Source organism: Hemicordylus capensis, chromosome 11, assembly GCF_027244095.1.
Source record: "Hemicordylus capensis ecotype Gifberg chromosome 11, rHemCap1.1.pri, whole genome shotgun sequence".
Classification (NCBI taxonomy): Eukaryota; Metazoa; Chordata; class Lepidosauria; order Squamata; family Cordylidae; genus Hemicordylus; species Hemicordylus capensis.
This window is the reverse complement of record NC_069667.1, coordinates 23,169,862-23,192,998: the sequence shown is the minus strand read 5'-3', so window position 1 is coordinate 23,192,998 and position 23,137 is coordinate 23,169,862. Positions and strand designations below refer to the sequence as shown.

The window sequence follows — 23,137 nt, the reverse complement described above, 5'->3', positions numbered from 1 at the left end:
GAGCACATGGAAGATATTCCCCTTAGGGGATGGGGCCGTGCACTTGCATGCAGAAGGTTCCAAGTTCCCTCTCTGACCTCTCCAAGATCAGGCTGAGAGAGACTCCTGTCCTGTCTGCAAGCTTGGAGAAGCCACTGTCAGTCTGGTTAGACAATACTGAGCTACATGGACCGATGCTCTGACTCCGTAGGAGGCAGCTTCCTATGTTCCAGTATTTAAAAAGTGAAAGATAACTCCACTTAATGTCTCTCTCTATATAGACACTAAGTAAAATGTGTAGAGAGAGTATAGACTCTAATACACAAGTGTCTATATACACATATAGTCACTACTAGACTAAGTGCTTGTGCACTAGAGTTGTGTCTATATACTTAGTGTCTATGTGGACTGCAGTAAAGATCTAATCTAGCTCAAAACTGACATAACAGAATGTTGAGAAGGCGGGAATGGGTCCACCCCCTTCATAAAATACGGTCTTGAGTCTAATTAGATTATGAATCCTGGAGTCCAATTATAAGTTTGCAAGACAGAGCATGCTTCCAATATTTCTTAGCTCGTAGAGAGGCTGACTTCACACAAGCACTTAACGAGTCAAAATTAAAACATATGTAAGGTATAACTATGCACCAACCGAAGCCAGGAGAATAAATTCTTCATTTTATGTACAGCTGCTGTTCTCTGGGCTTGGCTTTAAAAGGACAGAACAAAAAGTATTTTAAGCTACAAAAAATATTGATGAAGAGAACAAATGCTTTAAATGAATGGGCTCCTTAGCAGGTGCTTCAACAGCCAGAATGGTGTTTTCTTTTGGTCCACCTGCCATTCAGACACTCCAGCAAAGGCTCATCATCATTTCAGAGAGTCATTAAGCATAATCAGAAATAGACGCAGTACCTGAGGCTGTCAATCCTCATTGCTGAGCATTCAACAATATCCTGCTTCCCCCATTCAAACGATTCAGTATTCTGAAAGGTTTTGATTCTTTCTCGTGCTGAATGGAAGGAATGCTTAATCACCTCCTAATGATGACAATGCAGAATATGGATTTTAAAATCAAGCTTTTAAAAAACAACAACCCTTGGCTTGCAATAAATTATCCTATATCTTCACACTTCATTTCATAATGAATGCCTGAGCGTCACAAGCCCATAATCATGGAGGACCGTCTGGTGGTTAAAGAGAACCTCCGTGTTCAGAGGCAGTATGCCACGTTCTCATCCAGGACCACTCACTCGTGCATAGAGCTCGTGCTGAATTGGAACCTATGAGAATCCCCTGCAGAATGGTTACACACTAAAATGATTAGACAAGAGAAGGCTGATGAGCTGGCCCTTTCTCTCGGGCTACCCTGGAGCACGCTGGGCTTCCTCCTTGCGCACTGGTGACCTGATTCTTCCTTGGAGAGGAAAGGTTAGGCTTGTCAGATTGTGAGCCTCCGTCTGGCCCTGCAAGCCAGGGCCGGCTTGCACCTGCTGTTTCCTTCCTGCTTGTAGGTCTGGCCAGGGTGAAGAGACACCAGGAGTCATTCTATCTGCTAGCCTTGAGGGTGAAGGCCTGCCCGTGAGAGCAGCGGTGTGAGCAAGCTGTCAGGTGAAACGGCAGGACCAGAGGATTGCACAGGCTTAGGGAAATGCACGCTAGACAATTCCCAGCTGATCTCAGTGTTCGCTATAGAGGGTCCTGCTGCTTCTGTAGATCAGCCCGTTGTGAAAGCAGGGGTGAGGAAGGGAGTGTAGTTGCCAGCACAGAGTCTGGCCTAGCAGAATGGCCTTACAGCACTCACACCTGTATCTCCCAGGTACAGCCCCATTCAGCTGCCCCATAGAGCCAGCCCCATTGAACGGAATGGGAAGCCTCATCACATGGATATTCCACATGTAGATTGGAACACCTCCAAGAAATCACTGGACGGGGGGAGTGCCTGTGCATAAGTATCCTCCCACTCTTGCACTAGGGAGGACTTATACTGGGGACTTATATCAGTTCTATGCCAAATTCACTGCTTCCTTTTCTATCCACCTCTGTGACAAGTGCCCAATGAAATTCAAATGTTTTGTGATATAATCATTTGACCCTATGAGTCAAGAGGACAGTGTGCTGGTTACAAGTCTTCTGTGTGTCAATAGTTTGCAAAACTGAGGACCAAACCAGACATACCATTGCCGTCTAGCGAGGGGCTCCGTTTTGCAGTACAGTAGCAGTTCCGCGGGGTCCCAGCCTGGCTCCAGAAGATGGCGCAGAAGTAGAGGGTGTTTCACCTTTTACTTCTATGCCATTCTCACGGAAAATTCCCTTCCCTACAAAGCTGCCAACGGTGGTCACCTCTAGCAGCTGCAGGGGCCATTTCCAGCAGGGAAACAGGATGGCGCTAAACCCTTCTCCCTCTTGTTACAGTCCCGATATGGACTAGGGCTCCATTCAGCTGCTATCTTACTCTAAAAACAAGCCCCTGATTAGACCACGGTGTGTTCGGTGTTGCATCCTGGTTTGCCCTATAGAAGCTTGCTAATGCTGGCCAGGCCCTCTTTCCCTGCCAGTGCATCCAACCCAACTGCATTTGGGGTGAGTTCCACCAGGAACACTCCTACAATGTGCTCTCTTCTGCAGGCTCCGCTTCCAACGGGTGCCCCTATCTTCCAAGGGAAGGAGAATTGAAAGAAGTAAGTCGAGCAGGACTGCTCCGAGTCCTCCTCTCAGGCATGGGTGAAGTGGGAGGGGACTATCTGCCTGGCTCCAGCCAATCAGGCTTCTACGGGAAGAGCCCGATTCCCACAGCACTGCCCTAAGGCAACGAGTCTAAGTTGCAAAGCCCTGAGATCTGGGTGGAAAGTATTGTGCAGTGAAGCGGTTTGCAGGAGGACGTCTCCTCTCTGGAAATATTTTTGCCAAATGCTTTCTGAGAAGAGTCATAGAACTGGCCCAGTCTGGCGGCTGTCAGGGCCTCTGTCTTCTCTTCTCAAAGCAATCCAGCTGAGGGCAAAGAAGCAACAGGGCAATTACTGCTTCCAGAAAAACCTCCCCGTTCCCATTCTTTCCCACCTTGTTGCTTTTGTGGAAATGAAAACTGATTCCAGGAGAACTTTGCTGGTTTGATTTTGAATGGATCCGTCACAATATACTTTGGACATATCTGCACTACAGATTTATACCGGTCTAACGGTCACTGCCTTGAAGCTGGAAATTATGGCCTTGTCGCCACATGCTAGAAAATGAAGTGGCAGAATGGACTATACCATTTCAGGCAGCGTGCGTGGGGGGTCACATTTCTGAACGCTCCCCTATGCCAAAAACTCTTTGCAAACAGAAAAGAGTTTGGCTCACTATTTGGGGTTCTGGCAAGTTCTGTCAGCTCCCAACAGCTCCTGTGGCTTTTATGATGCATTTGGCCACCTGCTGTCAGAATATGTGGTTCAAGATGCATGCAGTCTGGAACTTGGAGCCCATTCGCCCTCTCCGTGGCATCACAGTACAGCACTGTTTAACCAGTGTTTGCCATGGTTAACATGCAACATGCAAACAGCCGGTGCATGCCTCCAAACATGCATGGGCAGGCCCTGAGGCTCCCTGCTGCTGTTTGGAGATGTGCAGCTGCCCTTCAGCTCTGAGATAGTGCAACAGATTCCTCACGGCTTGGCCAGAAGCTCATGTCTACTCACAGGAAGTGCAAAGAGAGAGGAAGCCAAGACTCAAGGGAGTAGGGATGTGTACGAACTGGTTTGGTGCCTCCTTTGGGAAGCGCCAAACCGGCCCAGGTGTCCACAGCTGAATTGGTTCAGTGGGGTGGGGAGCAGTTCCCTTAAGAAGCAGATCCTGACCTGCTCTACTGCCCCACTGCCCCTCGTCCGGCTATGGCGCTTGCTCTAGCGAAGGCAGTGCACAGCTGCAGCGCCGTTTCCTGCAGCCTGTGCACACAGCATTGGCACACACATGGCCGCCGTGCATGTGCAGTGGCCATGTGTGTGCTGACACTGAGCACCACTCCCCACCCTGCCCGTGCTTGCACAAGCTGTTCTTGCACATCCCTACAAGGGAGGCAGAATCATCTCCTGGCTTCATGGTAGGGAGAAGGGTTCCCTCATCACTGGCAAAGGCTCTTTGAGGTGCTGGCTGAGGAGGAAGAAGAATTTCCCCCCAACTTTAATACCAAGACTAATTTCTGTTGTGTGCATTATGTTTCTCTATTTTACTGTCTCTCTTTTTAAAATTTACAGCATACCTTGAAGATCTCGCGAGATGCGTAGAGCAAAGCCGAAGACTCATTATTGTACTAACTCCAGATTACATTCTCAGGAGGGGCTGGAGTATCTTTGAGATGGAAAACAGACTCCATAACATGCTCGTCAGTGGAGAAATCAAAGTGATTTTCATAGAATGCCCTGAATTAAAAGGCAAAGTGAATTACCCGGAAGTGGAATCTTTAAAGCACACCATTAAACTTTTCTCAGTCATCAAGTGGAACGGACCAAAAAGCAGCAAACTGAATTCTAAGTTTTGGAAGCGCTTGCTCTATGAAATGCCTGCCAAGAAGAAAGAGGTTTTGTCCCGGCGCCAAGTCCTGGATTCTGCTGAACAAGGTCTTTTTGGGGATCTCCAGACGGTACCTTCCATTGCTGTGACGGACGCCTCTGCCACGCTGGTTGCATCTGAGGCAGACTTGAGCAATTATCAGCAACCAGATGCTGTGCAAACGAGACACTACTGCAGAGGATACGAATACGACATGCAGTCTGCAACCTTGCCGCTAGCTGCCCTAAGCAGTAATCACCACACTTATTGTAATATACCCCTGACACTACTCAATGGACAGCTACCTCTTAATAGCAACATGAAAGAGGCTCAAGAATTTCATAGGAACAATCCCTTGCTACCGTTATCAACGAGGGAGCTTAGCTTCACCAGCGATATATGGTAGCAAAGATCTAAGCGTTAAAATATTAGCGCATCAATGAGATAAATTCTTTAAAGGACCTTGAACCCATAACATCAGGTGCCAAAATATTTTGCCAAGTCACAAGTAACTCACTTTTATACTTGAACTTCTTTGTTTACATGTCAATATTAGCAGCAAGGGAGACCTACTTTTGTAGTTCACTAATACGTTCATATCTTTTCGTGTACAGTTTTATTGCTTCTTTATATTTAAGAGGGCATTGGGGAGTATTTTAAAGTAGGGTTTTACAGTCTGGTGATGGATTGACATTGGCACTATATACAATAGAGTAAGACTTCTTATTTATATATCAGTATGTCTGAAATTGAAATGGATTTTTTAAGAACATTAGATAGAAAGCGACAACACAATTCTCAAATTGAACACAACATAAGCTACAAAAGGAAGTATTGTCATTTCAAAGCACACCTGGAGGACCTGTCAGAAAGATAATATTTTAAGAGATCTTTCCTCTAAGATGGTCACCAGTTCATTTTTGAAGATGGGCCAGACGGAACCTCTGTTGATGACAGCTTCTAGCTATCACTCAGCAATCCCCATGGTTGGAAAACATCTCACTCACTTAACATCACTCATCATTTTGTTATCAAAAATATTTTTCTTAGTCCTACTTGATTACTACTATTCTTGTTTTTCTTAAATTCTGAGAAGGTTGATGATAGTTTAGCTTCTGTAGATTTTTAAAGCTTCTTTAAACTGCCTTTGCAGGTTTTTAAGGACTTTCTTCCTCTTACATTTTATGTACCAAATGGATTGTCTTGTTAACAGACTGCTGGTCTGAGCATTTCTTAACCTTCTTGACCTTGTAAGATTTGTATTAATTAATAGTAATGTGAATTTCACACAGGGTTATTTTCCCCCACCCCCAGATTTTAAAGTTGTTGCAGCTTTCAAATTGATATTTGACACTACGCATCAGCAATAGAAAAAGAGAAATACAGCAATACTCACAACAGAAGTGCTGAATTGTTCGGATTACCGGTGGTACAACTTCAGTTGCAGCGATAATCACAGCAGAGAGAGTTTACACACAGTGGGCACAATCCATTAAAGGGTAGATTTCAGAGGAAGCTGCTCTTATGTTGCAGGAGCAATGGCATTGCTGATCCATCTGGGCTAAGTAGCATGCCACTTTCAAAGTGTGAGGAGGAGGAGGAGGAGGAGGAGGAGGAAGATCACATGCAAAGGCATGTCAAGCTAGCTGCCCCCTCCCCCCGCCATGGTCATCCCTTCTTCTGGGCCACATCACCACACTGATGTGGTGGCCTCTGCTATGTAACTTCTCCCTTTCTTGTAAGGCCAGCTCCAGAGGGTTGCACGGCTGAGCATTCGCTGGGCTCTCAAGGCAGCGCCCCCATAGCTCAATGGCAGAGCATCTGCTTGGCATGCAGAAGGTCCCAGCTTCAATCCCTGGCAGCATCTCCAGGTAGGGCTGGGAGAGACGCTGCCAGTCAGTGTAGGCAATACTGAGCTAGATAGACCAATGGTCTGACTCAGTATAAGGCAGCTTCCTATGTCCCACCGTTCTTACTTAGTATGGAACATTTAAGAATGCCAGCAGTGGTATGGGAGAACCCTGGGGAGGGGTTGTCACGCCATGGTAGAGGGCATGCTTTGCACACAGGAGGTTTCAGGTTCAATCCTCGAAACCTCCAGTCAGGGCTGGGGGAAAAGCACCTGGGCCCTTTCCAGACTAGCTGCTCAACAGCAGCAAAATGACTCCGTTCAGGCAAGTTGCATTCGAAATGTAAACAGCAGGGGGAGCCGTCTCGCAGCAACTAACAACCCCCCCAAACAGCAACTTTTTCACGCTGGATATACAACATCCTAGCTCTATATTGCAGCAATTAAATTTGCCACAAGGCATTGGACATGTGAACGGCACCCTGCAGTACATGTCGGGACTGCGGTGTCACAATGCAGGAAGCGTGGAAGCACACTCCCAAGCTCCGACATGACCCTGTTGCCGGGTCTAATCTGGAAAGCGCCCTGGTCTGAAATCCTAGAGAGCCACTGCCGATCAGAGTAGACAATCACTGAAATAATCTCGTTCGCAACAATAATAATAAAAAACTCTGTTAGCTGCCCCATAACAAATTGTTCTCTGGGCAGCTCACAACAGAGGGTTAACATATACAACACATAACACATTAAATCATAAAAGAAAGAAAAAGAACAAAATAAAATACAATATACAATACCAAGCAGCTTCAAAACTCATTTTAAAATTAGTTAATAATCAGAACAAGTCTGAAAACCAGGATTTAACCCGCCTGGGTGAACAAAAAGGTCTTTACCTGGTGTCTACAAGAACGAAGTGACGAAGCCAGGCGGACCTCACTGGGGTAGGCTGTTCCATCAACACTGGCTTCGAGCCAGCTTGCAGACCCTGGCTGGTCAAGGCTAACAGTGGGTGTCTTTGCCAAGGGACCTCCTAATCCTGGAGCCAGCGCTGCAGTCCAATATTGACCAGAGTGCCTTGGGATGGAGCAGCAACCACCCCGCTCCTGTAACACAAGAACTGGCTGTTACCAGAGATCGCTTGCCACATAGTGCTTAACCTGTACCCCTTTTTGAGATGGCATAAACCAGGCCTGCTCAACTTTGAGGGGCCCCAGCAGTTTTTGGACTACAGCTCCCTGTGCCATTTTGGAAGGGTGGGATATAAATTGAACAAATAACTAAATAAAATAATCCCCAGCCACAGTGCCCAATAGCCAGAGATTATGGGAGTTGTAGGCCAACATCTGCAGGAGGGTCCAAGTTGAGCAGGCCTGGTAAACAGCGCTGCATATGCTCTTATTTGCATAGCAATGATATGTGTATGCCAAGAGCAGTGTACATGGTTATGTTTACCCTCACAACAACCCTGTGAGGTAGGTTAGGCTGAGAGAGACGTGACTGGTCCAGAGTCACCCAGTGAGTTTCATGGCTGAATAGGGATTTGAACTCGGGTCTCCCCGGTCCTCGTCCAGCACTGTAACCACTACACCACACAGGCCAGTCCCGTTAAATGCCACTCACTTTGAGCAACAGAACAGCTGCTCCCATCCCACTGCAATAACATGTGCATTTTCCAGCCATATTGTTTTAGTTAGTTATTTCAGAAGTTCATATCCCACTTTTCAACTTTGAAGAAGTTGCCCAGTGATGTTCCATGAGAATCATGAAAAACCACCCTTCATTAAGATGCAATACTGAATAAAACTAAATCTGAGAGCAACACAAGCATTTAAAGTCACATCAGGTAATAAAAACATTTTTTAAAAAAAAAGCAGAACACAAAACAAGAACTTCTGGTAAAACAACCTGCACCATCCCTCTCTTGAACAGTGGCTTTGCTTTTTAATTAAGATGTTTATACCACACTTTTTCAAAACTCAGATATCAAATCTAAACAGTGATCACTAACAACAAGCAGTGAGGGGAAAGTCTGAAAATATGATGGCACAAAAATGCATTAGGAAAATGACAGGGAAAGGTCACCTTCTGGAGATTTTTTTGCACATTTTGAATGACAATAGAAACCACAATAGCACAGTAGCTTTTTGACCAGAGAATGCAACACTGGTACTGTGAATCTGCATGCCTGTGAATTTAATTGACTTATAAACTCACTACAGGGCAACTGGGACCTCCTGGATGCTCGTTACCACCAATGTTTCCTGTAACAGGGATTCCCAGATATTGTCGACTACAACTCCCATCATCTCCAGCCAAAGGCAACTGCAGCTGGAGATGATGGGAACTGTAGTCAACAACATCTGGGAATTCCCTGTTTCAAGGAACACTGGTCACTACAGCCAAGCAGAAATTTGGCTATGCTTGCCTGAAAGTCTAATTGAGATTAGCAGCAATCCACGAAGTTCTAACTGATGTGTGATGTGTTTATATCTTTCTATATGAAGACATTTGAGCCTTGCTTGACTCACTGACGACGTTATCAAATCATTGCGCTACTTCCATAACATGCAGAAAGCAGAAATGTGGCACACACATAGCCTAATACTTGGATTACGAGATAATTCTGGAAGTGCGGTTTGTTTGTTTTTAAACCTCCCTTCCTTAAAACTCAAGATGAAGTAGGCCTAACAATGGAGAAGCTTCCGCACACCCAACAAGGCAGACACAGTACAGGAAATTGGCTCTTCACACATTACATGTAGGCTTGGAGGGGGGTTGCAGTGGCAGCCAAGAGCATAAGTCTGAAAAGAAGGATGGCATCAGAGTTCCTTGGAACTCCACATTTCATGCACTTTGACCTGTGGTGGACAAGGATGTTTCTGTGCTAGCATTTGCAAGCCTTATTAATTAGTGCCACTACCTTGCAGTCCTCGGAATTACTTAGGTTTGCCCGTGATTTTCTATCAAAACATAAACGAATGCCAGCGTAAAGAGTAAATAAATCAATACATTGCCCCAAGATCATAACAAAGAACCCAGATGTACAATAATCCACATAGGTTCTGTGCTCCTCTGTTGCTAGTTTATCAATCTGGGTTCACAAACCTTGGTCCCCAGATGTTGGGTGACTACAACTCCCAACAATGGCCTTCAGCCATTGTTTCTTAGGATGATGGGAGTTGTAGTCCAACTTCTGGGGACCAAAGTTTGTGAACCCCAGGTCTGATGTCATCCTTGCAGCCTTTTTCACAGCTCCTGTTGTTATGATAGTTGAGGGCTTTTTCCTATACACATGATGATACATTCATTTTACACCAATATGAACTATGGATGTCTAGAAATACTTAAAAAAAAACAACCCTCATTACACAATGTAAGACTCTCGGCATTAATTCTTGGCCAAATTAAATTCTCCAGACATATAGGTTATTTAAAATATTTTTCTATTGAGAGAGAGAGAGAGAGAGAGAGAGAGAGAGAGAGAGAGAGAGAGAGATATGATTTTACCTCTCTCTATATAAAAAGATATCTATTAGACATGTATTTCAGAGAAGAAATGACATTTACAAAATTTGCACTGCTTTTTTAAGCTGTTCCAAGAATTGTGTTTACACTGGTTATGTTCTTTAAATGGGAAAAAAGTGTAACTTATTTTTAAAAATGAAAAAAAAAGTGCATGAAGAGAACTGCATATGGTTAAGCAAAAAACTGTACTTTCCATTTTTATTTTATTTTTTAAACTTTCAAGTGGTTCTGAGATCTGGTTCATTCATATTGAACATTGGGGACAGTGCTGTCTCAGAAGTGGAAACTGACAAGGAACATTCAACTTCTTTTGTTTGCCAGCTATCAAAATGTGGGCATACATTTCAGGTGGCTTCAATCTGTCTTGTAGATCTTCAACTACAACATATGTTTGCCACTGATGGAATCTCTTGAAAAGAACAGTTTTTCTACCATTTCTCCAAGGATTATTCATGACTTTTTTTGTATCTCTGTATCTATAGTTGAGTTCTAGCTGACAAGTCACAACCTGTTTTAACTGGAGATTTCAAAGATGTGTATCATGTTCTTCTGCAATATATACAAAACTTGGAACCATGCTGTTGACCTTTCTCCTTTTGAAGATGGGGGAAACGAAAGGGCTGGGTGGGAGTAGTTTCCAACAAGGCTTCACAGCTTACGGTCATCAAAGTCCTCCCAAGTATAATGGGGTTATCGACACTATGCAATCGTCATTTAAGCTAAATTGTACCATATTTACCTCAATCAAAAGACAACTCTGATTTCAAGACAACCCCCTTAGAAAGCAGAGGTTATACCTGCATTTACTGAAAAGGAGCAGGACTCTGAATTTAAGATAACGTCCCGGTTTCAAATATCAAAAAAACTTGGGGGGAAACCTAGTCTTGGATTTGGGTAGATACAGTAATCTAAATTTGCCCATGCAAAGACACTTCTGAACTCTTATGTGGAAGCCAAATTGTTCCTCAGAGAGTTCCTGCCATTGGAACGCCTTCTCCATGGACATCCCCTTCCCCTTCAGTGTCCTGGTTTGCTGACATCCTGAGGTTCTTAGCAGCAAGGGTCAACAGCCAGCCAGGACAGGGGACTAGCAAGGCAGGAATGAACCCCAACCACCATCATCCACTGGATAACAGAGCAAGCAGTGATCCAGCCAATGGAGGCCCTCCTGCAGGGGCCCAGGGATGAGTGGTCCCTTTAATTTTCCTCATCTCTAGACCAACCAATGGTCTGACTCAGTATAAGGCAGCTTCTTGTGATCCTATGTAGATTTCTTGCTGGTTCCATCCCCCCCCCCTTTGAATTGCCTTTAAGCTTTTTCCTTTCTTCTATATTTGTTCTTGTTAATTACCCACAAAATATGCTTTAATTTCCAGATGTCTCTGGGCATTGGATGAATAATGCATTATTCTTGGTATGTAGATTCTTAAACTCTCAGTGGCTGTGCATAGGGTTAACCATGTAAAGAGGCAGCCTGCAAGGGAAAAATCTGCTGTACTTCCCACACGCTGGGAGAGTGCTACCATACTGCACTTCAGATATACATGAATGAAAATACTCATTTAATGAACAATTGTCTCCACCTATTCCTTGGAAATGTTAGCTTCTACAGATATTCAAATATAAATATTGCCAAAGCAGTTCACAGTGGTTCTCTGCCGATCACAGAAATTAATACTGAAAATATTGGGTTCTTGAATATTTTATAAGTGACAGAGGAAATTGCATTATACGTTACAGTGGAAACCACAATATAGAAGAAGGGGCAGTAATTCATTGTGTTTCCTACCAACAAATGAAGAATGTTGATTTAATTTTCTTTGCTGCTGGAGCATAGTTAACCTTCCTCACTGGAGCGTAGGGCTGAAGGACCCATTAGACTAAAATGAAAATGCTGGGTCCCCCTCTCCCTTCACACACAGACAATTAGAAGAATGGCACAATTAAACTACACGGTGATTGCAATACAGACTGATCTGACCCCTTATGAAGACAATTCATGCCGGGCCTCATAGGCACACTAGTATGGGAAAACTGAAAGTACAGGATGCAAGAGATGATACTCCAACCTCCCTCCCTTCCTCCCTCCCAGCCATTTATCATTTAAATTGTAAAGTGCAACGCCTGCCAATAGAAGCAGATGACAAGCTGTCAGCATTTTCATGGCATGGCAATATAATCGAGTTGGAATATAAATAAGTAATTCACAAAGGCGGCGGGGTCAGCAGCGCACAACCAGACTGTGGCGCTGAGTAGGCGGCCACGGGTTGACAACAAGCCTGGCTCCTGTGCTCTGGGCAGTAGACGGACGGCCAGCAATTCAGTAGGTGAAGCTTTTCCTGGCACAGAATGAAATGAGGACACCTTCAGCGGCTGTGAGTGGGAGCTGCGGCTGCTTTAAAAAAAGGAAGTGAGGCAAACCCTCAAAGTGAGGACAATAGCCCATGTGTCGTGTAGTAGTAAAGGTAAAGTGTGCCGTCGAGTTGGTGGCGACCTGTGGCGACCACAGAGCCCCGTGGTTGTCATTGGTGGAATACAGGAGGGGTTGACCATTGGCATCTCCCATGCAGTGTGAAATGATATAGGTGTTTCCCATAGTCTGGGATCCCCATACCAGCAGGGATTCGAACCAGCAACCTCTGACTCGCCAGTAGGTAAACAAGGTGACTATGCCCGTAGTGGCCCGTCCTAAGGAGCCAGGGGATATTCAAGGAGGTGCAGCTGCTTCTGCTTCCTGCTCTGCTCAGCGGCTTGGGTTCCCCCTCTCTTTCCCATCCTGCCCTGCCCGAGAGCCGAGCTGCCTGCAGGCCAGCCATTCATTAGGTAGAGCTGTGCAGTTTAACCAGGTAGCTTTACCTGGTGAATGGCCAGCCTGCAGGCAGCATGGCTCTCAGGCAGGGCAGGATGGGAAAGAGGCACAAATGGAGCTCCAGCTGGTCTGGTGTAAGCAAGCATGACTTGTCCCCTTCGTTAAGCAGGGTCCGCCCCGCCCTGGCTGCATTTGAATGGGAGACGATGTGTGGGCACTGCAAGATATTCCCCTCAGGGGATGGAGCCACTCTGGGAAGAGCAGAAGGTTCCAAGTTCCCTCCCTGGCTTCTCCAAGACAGGGCTGTGAGAGAGTCCTGCCTGCAACCTTGGAGAAGCCACTGCCAGTCTGTGAAGACAATACTGAGCTAGATGGACCAAGGGTCTGACTCAGTTTATGGAAGCTTCCTATGTTCCTAAGCAGAGGCAACTGCACCTCCTTGGGTGCCACCCACCCCCCGTCCCCAGCTCATTGGAACCACCAATACTGAGCTGCATGTTTGCCAGGAGCCTCTCTCTCTCTAGGCAACAGGGGTGCAGCTATAATTGAGCGGATGGGTTCAAAGAACCCAGGCCCCCAGCTCCTGAGGGGCCCCCACCCCCCCTTTTTCTCATTATCTAACTTACTCCAAGGGGCTGCCGGGGAGAGGGGCGGACATGGGCCCCCTCTCCCCTAACTATGCCTCTGCTAGGCTATGTACCTATCCTCCTATTTTATGGGCATCTGATATGCCAGCATTGCAGGAGATTTTCCCAGCTGCTCTTGCCTCCCCCTGAAACACAGAACATGGATGCTGCTGCCACATTTTGAAGCCCAAGACACAGGTTTCCATTGCTGCCTGGAGGCTTTTGGTAGCCCCTTGTTATTCCACATGCCCAGATGGCTGCAAAATATCTGCAGCCATGAGCTATTATTGGGCCAGGAAGGTGGAAATGGAAACCTAGCCATGCAGAGTTGTTGCAACAGGGTCTCCTGACACTCCACATTGGCACAGACCCGAGTCAGATGGCGCAACCGGGTGTGGGAACATGACCAAGATCTGCAGGCATCGGCAATTTCAGCAGCAAAACACGCCGACTGCATACATAACCTTTGGGCCCACGAATCATTTCCCCACTGGGCAGTCAGAGATGCGTTCCAAAGAGAACAACATCCTGCTTCCCTCGTACACCCCAGAGCTAAGAAAGAGCCTATCGATCAGGTCTACAGATGCTGTTGAGCTTGGCAGAGTCTTCTTCCAAATGGGCTGCTGGCAAATTAGAGGCACTCCAGGCCAGGGAGATGTCTGTTCTGAAGGAATAAGATGCCCGGAATTGGCCAAGTGGTCATTAAAAGGGAGAAGACTTTATGATGCTGGGAGGCAGGTTCTAGGCATATATTAAGCACTGTAAAATTAGCTGGAGGCTTTCCTACCTGGAGCCATCCATCAAAGCGAGGGGTTCTTTTGCAACTCCACTCAGGGGTGTGCATCAGTGTCTCCTCTAACATGGATTCCCAGATGTTGTTGCCTGCAACTCCCATAATCCCCAAGCAAAGGCTATTGCAGCTGAGGATGCTGGGAGTTGTAGTCAACAACATCTGGGAATCCCTGTTAGAGGAGACATTGGTGTGCATGCTCATAAACAGGCATGTACTGCCATCCCTTGCCAACGGCGGGTCTCCCAATCGCGGTTTTGAGCATCCACGACTGGGGAATTGTGACTGGTCTCGCCAACCATGACCTGTGTATCTGCAGTTTGGCAAGATATTTTAGTGATTGGGCGGGAGGGTTCTGCAATGTTGTGGGGTTCAGAGGTTCCATCCATTCGTTCCTCTTGCTGACCCTGCCAAAAAATTGCAATTTAAAGTGATTTTGAGTGGGTTTGGGGGGGTTCAAAAGTTCCTTCGAGCAATTTTGGTGGGTTCAAAGTTTTCCAGAGGTTCCATTTGCTCACTCCTCTTGCTCATTCTAGGTGATTTTAAGGGATTTACGGGATTAAGGGGTGATTTGGGACAATTTTTTTTTCTGTCTTTTTGCAACCGCAGTTCCCCTAACCCCGATTCCCATTGATTTCAATTGCTCGCCAATGGCAAATCTGACAATGGTGAGGTTTTGCCAGAACAGAACCCTCGCGGTTGGTGAGGGATGACAGTACATTAGAACACCCCATTTGTTTGCAAAAGAACTTTCTCCGGGTATACCAGGATGTCAATCAGGGGCTCCCAGGCTTAGGTTCCCAGATGCGGTTGGACGGCAACCACCATCGCTGCCAGACACCGTGGCCAAAGGCTAAGAGATGTGGTTCAACACCACCTGGGACTTCAGGTTGGGAGGACCCAATATAGAAAAGGGGAAAGGCATTCTCATGTGAGAAGCAACTCTGATGGGACTATAACTCCCATCATCCCCATGCACAATGGGGATGCACATGAATGGGAGACTACAAGTGTGAGCACTGGAAGAGATTCCCCTCAGGGGATGGAGCCGCTCTGGGAAGAGCAGAAGGCTCCAAGTTCCCTCCCTGGCAACATCTCCAACACAGGGCTGAGAGGGATTCTTGCCTGCAACCTTGGAGAAGCCACTGCCGGTCTGGGTAGACAAAACGGAGCTAGATGGACCTATGGTCAGTATATGGCAGCTTCCTATGTTCCAGCCTCCACACATAGTATTGTGACATTTCTCAACCACTTGGCCGTGAGCCGATTGTGGTTCACCGCCCATCATGGTGTGAATCACAAGAGAGACTTTGAGTACAGTCCTTCCCAAAGCAGGTATGTCAGCTGCTAATTCCTGTGCTGACACATTGTCAGGTCAAGTACCTCCCTGGTCATTTCCACACTAGGTCCCTTTAGAGCAGCCAAGTGACTACTTTACCACAGCTGGGTGAAAGCTTAATGAAAATGGAAGTTGTGTACAGCTCTTAACCATATAGTGCTGTATTCCCCCATAATTAATAACCTTGCATGTAATGCCTGTCCCTTTGGGCAAGATCCTAGCTACATTTACTCAGAAGTCAAGTCCCATTCAGTTATAAAAAGTGTGCTTAGGACTGCAATCCAATTTCTCCTATACCCGGAAAAATGTCTTAAATCCTTAAGCCAAAGTCCCTTAAGTGGCGCAGTGGGGAAATGCTTGACTAACAAGTAGAAGGTTGCCAGTTCGAATCCCCACTGGTACTATATCAGGCAGCAGCAATACAGGAAGATGCTGAAAGGCATCATCTCATACTGCACGGGAGGAGGCCATGGTCAACCCCTCCTGTATTCTACCAAAGAAAAACCACAGGGCTCTGTGGGCGCCAGGAGTCGACACCGACTCAACGGCACACCTTTACCCTGTTTGAGGTGGTTAAGGCAGCTCCTGCATCTTCCAGCCAGCATTATTAAAATTGGCTCTTTGAATATGGTATCAGAAATGACCTCATATGACAGCAATGTCTCATGGGTATATCTGTACCTTTGTGACGAGGCATGAAAAGCCACCTGGGTCGCAAGACGTTAGACTACATCTCCCATCAGCCATTGTGGCTGGGGAAGATGGCTGTTGTCCAACAAAATCTGGCAACCTAGGTTTGAGGACCCCTGCCATGATGGAGAGGGAATACCAAACTCGTCCACCCTTAGAACAAATCTTTTATTACTCCAGTATGCAACTGCTACTCTTCCTGCTACTAAGAATTCTATTGAAAAGTGGTATATGAGTTAGTTAAAGATGGTTGGGCTTTTGTTTCCAGATGTGTGCTGCTAATATTTCAGATTTTGCATTGCATAGCCTGATGCACATATTCACGGGTTTGCTCTCTGGTAGAAGTGTGTAGCACTGCTAGCTTTCCATCTAAGAGCTACAGTTATTTTGTAGGACTGGAATAGAAAATACCCAACAGAGACATCCTAGAAAGAGGTCAGAAAGAATTCAAGCAGGTCTCCCAGGAGTTCAGTAACAATTGGCAATGTCGACTTCATTAAGTCTGTCCAGTGGGGATTTGGCACACATTAGCCGAAACCGGATTAAACAAACAATGAAAAAAAAGATACAGGCCTTTTGCATCCAAAGAAGAGGTTTCTTCGATCCTGCCAAACTGAACAATGGGACGAGAGCCCGGAGTAATTGCCATCTAATGGCTTTGGAAAAAGGAGCTGTTGATCTTTGTCTGGTCCCTAGCGGAAAGGTGTCTGAATTGCACTTGGCCCTCACTTCATTTACCTTGCCAAAGAAACAGCAGCTACATTAGGCACAGCAACTAGATCCACGTCCACTACATATATAGGATCTTGTGCTTCAAAACCAAGAGGAGGGAGACTTATTCGAGAAGTGGAGAAAATGGTAAGAGCCCTTTAAAAAAAATAATAATCACACCTAATCTGAACCTAAAAAACACATCTTTATACAAATATGATAAATGAGTAAAACATATATTAATGTTTTAACTTTGTTTTTAATCTGTGTTGTTTTGTTGTAAACTGCTCAGAGATGCAAGTTTGGGGCAGTATACAAATATGCTAAATCAATCAATCAATCAATCAATCAATCAATATGGTACAGACTTATATAGTTGTTTTTATAGCAATTTGACTGTCAAACAAGGGTGGTTCCAGAGTGAGAGGCAAGGGGGTCTAGCGATACAGCTCACCCACCCAGAAATGCACTCTGCCCCCCCCACCCAGTTTCTTTTTCTAGTGCCACCACTGCTATCAGAAGCCCTATTCACACGTTAAGCTCAGCTCTAGTACAAGTGTACACTGTGCACCAGAGGTGCAGCTAGGTAATTTTGTACCCTAGACTTCACCACAATCCTACAGGTCTGAGCCAGAGTGCATTTTTGCGGGGGGGGGGGACTACACAACCCCACAAAGGATCCATACATCTTCTTGATCATTCACCACAAACCCACAGATCTGGGTCAGAATGCAGTTGACAAAAAGAAGGAGAGGGAAAAGACCATGCAAGCCCCAATGGATTCACATAGCTTCTTGACCATTCACAAACTGGGACACAACACGTGTTCCTTGCTCCTCAATTCAAACACAAAACTAACTTGGACATATAGTGCATTCACAAGGGGGAAAACTTTAAACCACAACACAGGCTCCTTTCTTCACAGTTCTAATAAAGAGATTTTGGATCACAAACCAACTTGAGCATAGTGCATTTGTAAATGCACTAAGTCAATCCATTCCAGAAATATAAAAGGATCCCTCTTTTCTCTTGGGGGAAATCATGGGGCTCTCTAGGAGAATGGGAACATAGACCCAGGCCCCCAGCTCCATATCTAACAGTGCCCCTATATACAGGTATAATAGGCCGCTTTGAGAAGAGCAGAAGGTTTCAAGTTCCCTCCCTGACATCTCCAAGATAGGGCTGAGAGAGATTCCTACCTGCAACATTGGAGACGGCGCTGCCAGTCTGTGAAGACAATACTGAGCTAGAGAGACCAATGGTCTGACTCAGTATTTGGCAGCTTCCTATGTTCCTAATCATAACCCCAGATATGGATGTACAAAGACTGAAAGTCAAAGCGAGATGGGCAGTGGGGAGGCAGGCAAGAGCTGAGCAAACGGCAGAACTCTTGAGGTTTCCCACACAAGCGTCAAGGGAATAAACAGCCACTCACCCATACGAAAACGAACCGAACCATCATCTGGCTAAGCAGACAGGCCACGACAAAACAATCACCAGTCTCCGCAGGGTGAACCTCAACCCGCCCACCAAGTAAATACAGTGACCACTGCACAGCTAACCCGAGTGCCATTCCCGTATCGCATTTCCTTTTTCAAAGCCGGGGGGGACAGTTCGGAACCACAAGGGCTGCCGGCAGAGCAAAATAAAATATAAAACTGTGTGGCGGTGAAGAGGAGAATAGGCATGTGCATTTAGTCAGTAGAACTTTTTTTTTTTTTTTTTTTTTAAGAGAAGCCAACACAAGCCTGGTTTACAGAAAAAGAGGAAGATGACAGGTACACACCTTCCAACATTTCAGATTAAACAAAGGGCGTGCTTGTAGATCATACCGATTCTTCCACTTGGTGAGGGAGGGGCATCACTTTGTAAGTCTCATCCTGCAGTCAGCATTCAGACACCCCACCCCACCACTTCTAATTCAGAGATTTAACTTTCACAGGGTTGGGTAAAGGTATTGTGTGCCGTCGAGTCGGTGTCAACTCCTAGCGAGCACAGAGCCCTGTGGTTGTCTTGGGTAGAATCCAGGAGGGGTTGACCATTGCCGCCTCCTCCTCAGTATGAGATGATGCCTTTCAGCATCTTCCTATATCGCTGCTGCCTGATACAGGTGTTTCCCATAGTCTGGGGAATATACCAGCAGGGATTCGAACCGGCAACCTCTAACTTGCTAGTCAAGTCATTTCCCGCTAGGTGGCTGCAGGGGCCAAATCCTGAAGGACGACAGCACTAGCAACTTGGAGGTATAAACATGAAATGAAACTCACATTAGGAATGTTCACAAAGCATCCTTTGGGGGGGGGCACACAACATTTTGTTAGCAGGAGTAGTTTAGAGGCAACCTTAGGGACAAGAGTGCAACTTTTTTCCAGGAACAAAGACCAGAAAATATGGACTCTCCCTGTGCAAGATGGACAGGTGAGGGTTGTTTTCACATACCATAGTGCCATTCACATGACCATAAACTGGGGAGGAGATTAATCCTACCCAGTTTCGGGAGCTGGGAGGGCTCCCGTTTTGTGCTCGTAAAAAAGCAAGATCAGAAGCGGGAAGCTTGCATGTCTGCCAAGCCTTAGCTGGGTAGGACCATTTTGCTGCCTACCTCAATCCGAAGCGGGAATCAGAATCTGGGTAGGACACCCAGCTGGGGCTTGACAGACGAGCAAGCTCCATGCCTCTGGCCTTGCTTTTTATAAGCACACAATCAGAAAAATGGGACCATGCCCAGCTCCCAAAACTGGCTAGGCCCTATCATGTGAACTGTCCTCACTCGTTGCAACAAAACTAAGGAGACAGATATAACTTCAGCTTAATTCTTAAGTAATATCTACATGTCCTGCCTAGTCCTAAACCAGTTTACTCAGAAATTCTTGCCAGTCCTTTCTTTGGGCAGAGCTAACAGTTATGAGGGGGTAAACAATAGTGTGTGTGTGTGTGTGTGTGTGTGTGTGTGTTTAAAAATCTTCTGCTTGGTTATGCACTCTTTGCAGTGGGAAGGGGGAAGGCAGATTTCCTGCCAAACCCAAATGAAGCACAATCTAGGGGGACCAGATGCAAACACTAAACAAGCCTTAAGACCGGACCGACATTCTAGAAGAGGAAGAGCCTTGTATAATCACTCAACATCGACACTGTGATTAACACTTTGGGGCACTCTTCCCATCTTGTCCGGCCATTCAGGAATTGGTTAGGGAGGAAGTTACTCATTCATCATCTCCTTTTGGATATCCTGTGTATCCTTACAGCCAGGATCTGGGGGAAGGAAAAAATTATGTATATTTAAACCCAGGCTGCTGGGCAATTATTACTGAAACCAGCAACGGTGCAACTTCCTCCTTCCAAGACACATTTTGAAATTAGGAATGTTTCAGAGGCACACAGTATATCAGAGCTTCAGTCTCGACTTTTAGCCCTGTATTTCCTGCTTGAATGCTCAGTTATCCAATATGCTAAGGGCCACTTGATGCATCTCCGCTGTACACCTAAGATGTTAATTAGAGCAGCAGGGGTTATCACACTTGGGTCCCCAGATGTTGTTGGACTTCAACTCCCATAATCTCCAGCCACAATGGCCAAAGCCCACAAAGGCCAGTTTGGGGATGTTGGGAGTTGTAGTCCAATAACATTGGGGACCTAACTTCGAGAACCCCCAGATTACAGCATTAATGCAGCAAACACAGGGCTACGAACATGCACCACAGCAATATCAAGGAGCAGCAATCAACTTTAGTTCCCTGTCAAACTGGGTTCGATTCCAATTTATCTATGAAGTGACCTTAAGAAGACTGTTCCACTCAGTATTTAAGGGCGAGTTGGAGATTTTTGTGATCAGAGAGTGTTTCTTCCCATTCCTGTTCTTTTGGTTTTACATCACCTGTCCAGCAGCTTTGAGAGCTGGGCACATCTATACAGAATAGGGTGGGGTTTTTTTACATCATCACAAATAACACTGTTGAGCTGTCCATACAACTGTACCAAATTTGGTTTAATTCTGTTAGGCGGTTCACAAGTTAGCCCACTTGTACCTCAAAGGTTCACATGTCCGCCACCTTGAATTGGGGTGTATGACATCACCACAAACTATGCCATTGAGGTATCCCTATGTAATCCTCCCTACAACTTACCAAATTTGGTCCAAATTGGTTAGGCGGTGCCCAATTCTGCCCACTTGCGCCTCAAACGTTTACGCATCCGCCATCTTGAATCAGGGTGGATGTTGCTATTGCTGCATTTCTACAGCCTCAGAAGCTGCAAAATAAAAAAACAAAATAAAAATACACTAAGTACGGTTGCCATATTCCAGTTCTCACTCTCTGGGCAGTCCAGTTTGCCTATTATTCACATTGTTTGGCAATTATGCAGATCAAGCACATGAACCGTCGCATTGTTCAGTTGCTGTGTATCCACCCAGTGGGTTGAAATTACAAAGAAGTAGGTTTCAGCTAGACATTAGGAAGAACTTCGTAACTGTAAGAGCCGTTTGATAGTGGAACAATCTGCCCCATGCAGCGGTGCGTTCTCCTTCGCAGCAGGTTCTCAAACAGAAGCTGGACAGGCCATCTGTCAGAGATGCTACGGCAGTTCCCTGAACTGAGCAGGGGTCTCCAAGATCACATCCAGCGCCAACATGCTAAAATTCACTCCTGGCAACTACCTCAAATGTCGGATCACAGAAAACATCTTTAAAAAAAAAAAATCTATTTGCTTATGCCAAGATTCAATATATTTATTAGGTTTGCTATGCTTCAAAAAAAGCAGACCAAAATGGTGCATCTTAATTAATCTTAATACAAGGAATAACACAAATACTTAGATACCAAAGTAGCAAAGGCGGGGGAGAATACAGCGGTCAAGTGTGGGGATACTAGTGTGGGGAAACAGCCCTATTGCAAAGGGCTTATGCCAAAGCACAATGTCCGTGAAGGAGGGTGGTTTTTACCATCTTTCAGAGAGTTGCGATGGAGGGCCAGAAGGCCTCATTGGGGAGGGAGTTGTACAACCTGGTTACAGCCACAAAAAAGGCTCTATGCCATGTCTCCACGCCCCTCACCCAGTGTGGGAACCCAGAACAGAGCTCCTGTTAACTTCAGTGAGCAGGCAGACTTATATGCTTGTGCTTTCTCCTCAGACAACAGCAACGTTTATCAGGGGAAGGTGCAGAAATCTGCTGTGCCCTAAGGGGCATCTCTCACAGTGCTCACACATGTCGCCTCCCATTCAAATGCAAACCAGGGCTGACCCTGCTTAGCAAAGGGTTCAATTCACACTCACTACTGCAAGACCAGCTCTTCCTTTCCCTTCCTTCATTTCCTGCTCCAGTCTATTTCCTTTACTCTTTCCCATTCTTTTCTTCTTCCCCACCCCCCAAGTTTATTGCTTTGGACTCCCCCTTCTCATACTTTTTTTAAAAAAAAATAACACTTGTCTGCCACTACTGCAGTATTTAATTTACATTAAATACCTTTTCCAAAATGCTGTGGCTGCTGCATTAAAACCAACGTGAACATTGCCTCAGAGTCAGCAAAGCTCAAGCACCAGAGTAACACACACACACCTTCCTCCAACAGCTGCTTGCATTTTTCAATCAGGTAAGAATTTCCAGCCTATAAGACCCCAGTTAAGTCACCAGTGGTGGAATCATTTCAAGCAGCCAATCACTGAAAGCCTCTCAAGAGGCTTACAAATGGAGGTAGTGGATCAAGAGACCAGTTAGGGTTGCCAGCTCTCCAGGAACTGACATCGATAGCAGGGCCAATCTTGCAGGTGGGAGGCCAGGTAGTAGCCCAAGGTAACCCTATTTCAGCAGGGGTACTGTCTGAGCTGAGCATGCCCAAGCCACACAACTAGGGGAGCACTGAAGGAATTGAGGCTATGGGGCCGTAGCTCAGTGGAAGAGCATCTGCTTTGCATGCAGAAGGTCCCAGGTTCAATCCCTGGCAGCATCTCCAGGGAGGGCTGCGGAAGACTCCTGCCTGAAACTTTGGAGAGCCACTTCCAGTCCGTGTAGACAGTACTGAGCTAGCTGGACCAAGGCTCCGATTCAGCACGAGGCAGCTTCCTATGTCCCATCCAAGGCACTCTAAGGCCAGCCTTGACTGAAAGAAGATGTCCTGGAGATGTTAATGGCTTGTGCAAAATATTGAGAGAGAAAATCTCCAGTAATAGTCACTTTAAAGAAGATGGCAATCCTAAGACCCATTAAGTACCATCATTCTACCAGTAAGGGCCACATTGCACTGGTAATATTCATTCATTCGATTTCTATAGCGCCCTTCCAACAAATGGCTCAGAG

The 23,137-nt window shown here is 45.9% G+C and overlaps 1 protein-coding gene and 1 long non-coding RNA gene across 6 annotated transcripts in view; one reads left to right on the top strand and one right to left on the bottom strand.

Moving 5' to 3' along the window:
- IL1RAPL2 (interleukin 1 receptor accessory protein like 2) overlaps window positions 1-10,457 on the top strand; it is a 398,901-nt gene extending 388,444 nt beyond the window's left edge. For all 5 annotated transcript variants that reach the window (XM_053273784.1, XM_053273783.1, XM_053273787.1 and 2 more), the window contains one exon: window positions 4,212-10,457. In XM_053273784.1, the coding sequence (XP_053129759.1) occupies window positions 4,212-4,912 (701 nt within the window). In that variant the 3' untranslated portion in view covers window positions 4,913-10,457. The remainder of the gene's footprint in view (window positions 1-4,211) is intronic.
- LOC128335469 (uncharacterized) lies at window positions 7,343-22,417 on the bottom strand. The gene is made up of 3 exons (XR_008311621.1): window positions 22,307-22,417; window positions 20,970-21,093; window positions 7,343-7,458 (listed from the first exon to the last, which is right to left on the bottom strand). It is a non-coding gene; the product is annotated as an uncharacterized LOC128335469 (long non-coding RNA).
- Window positions 22,418-23,137: the final 720 nt, after the last annotated feature.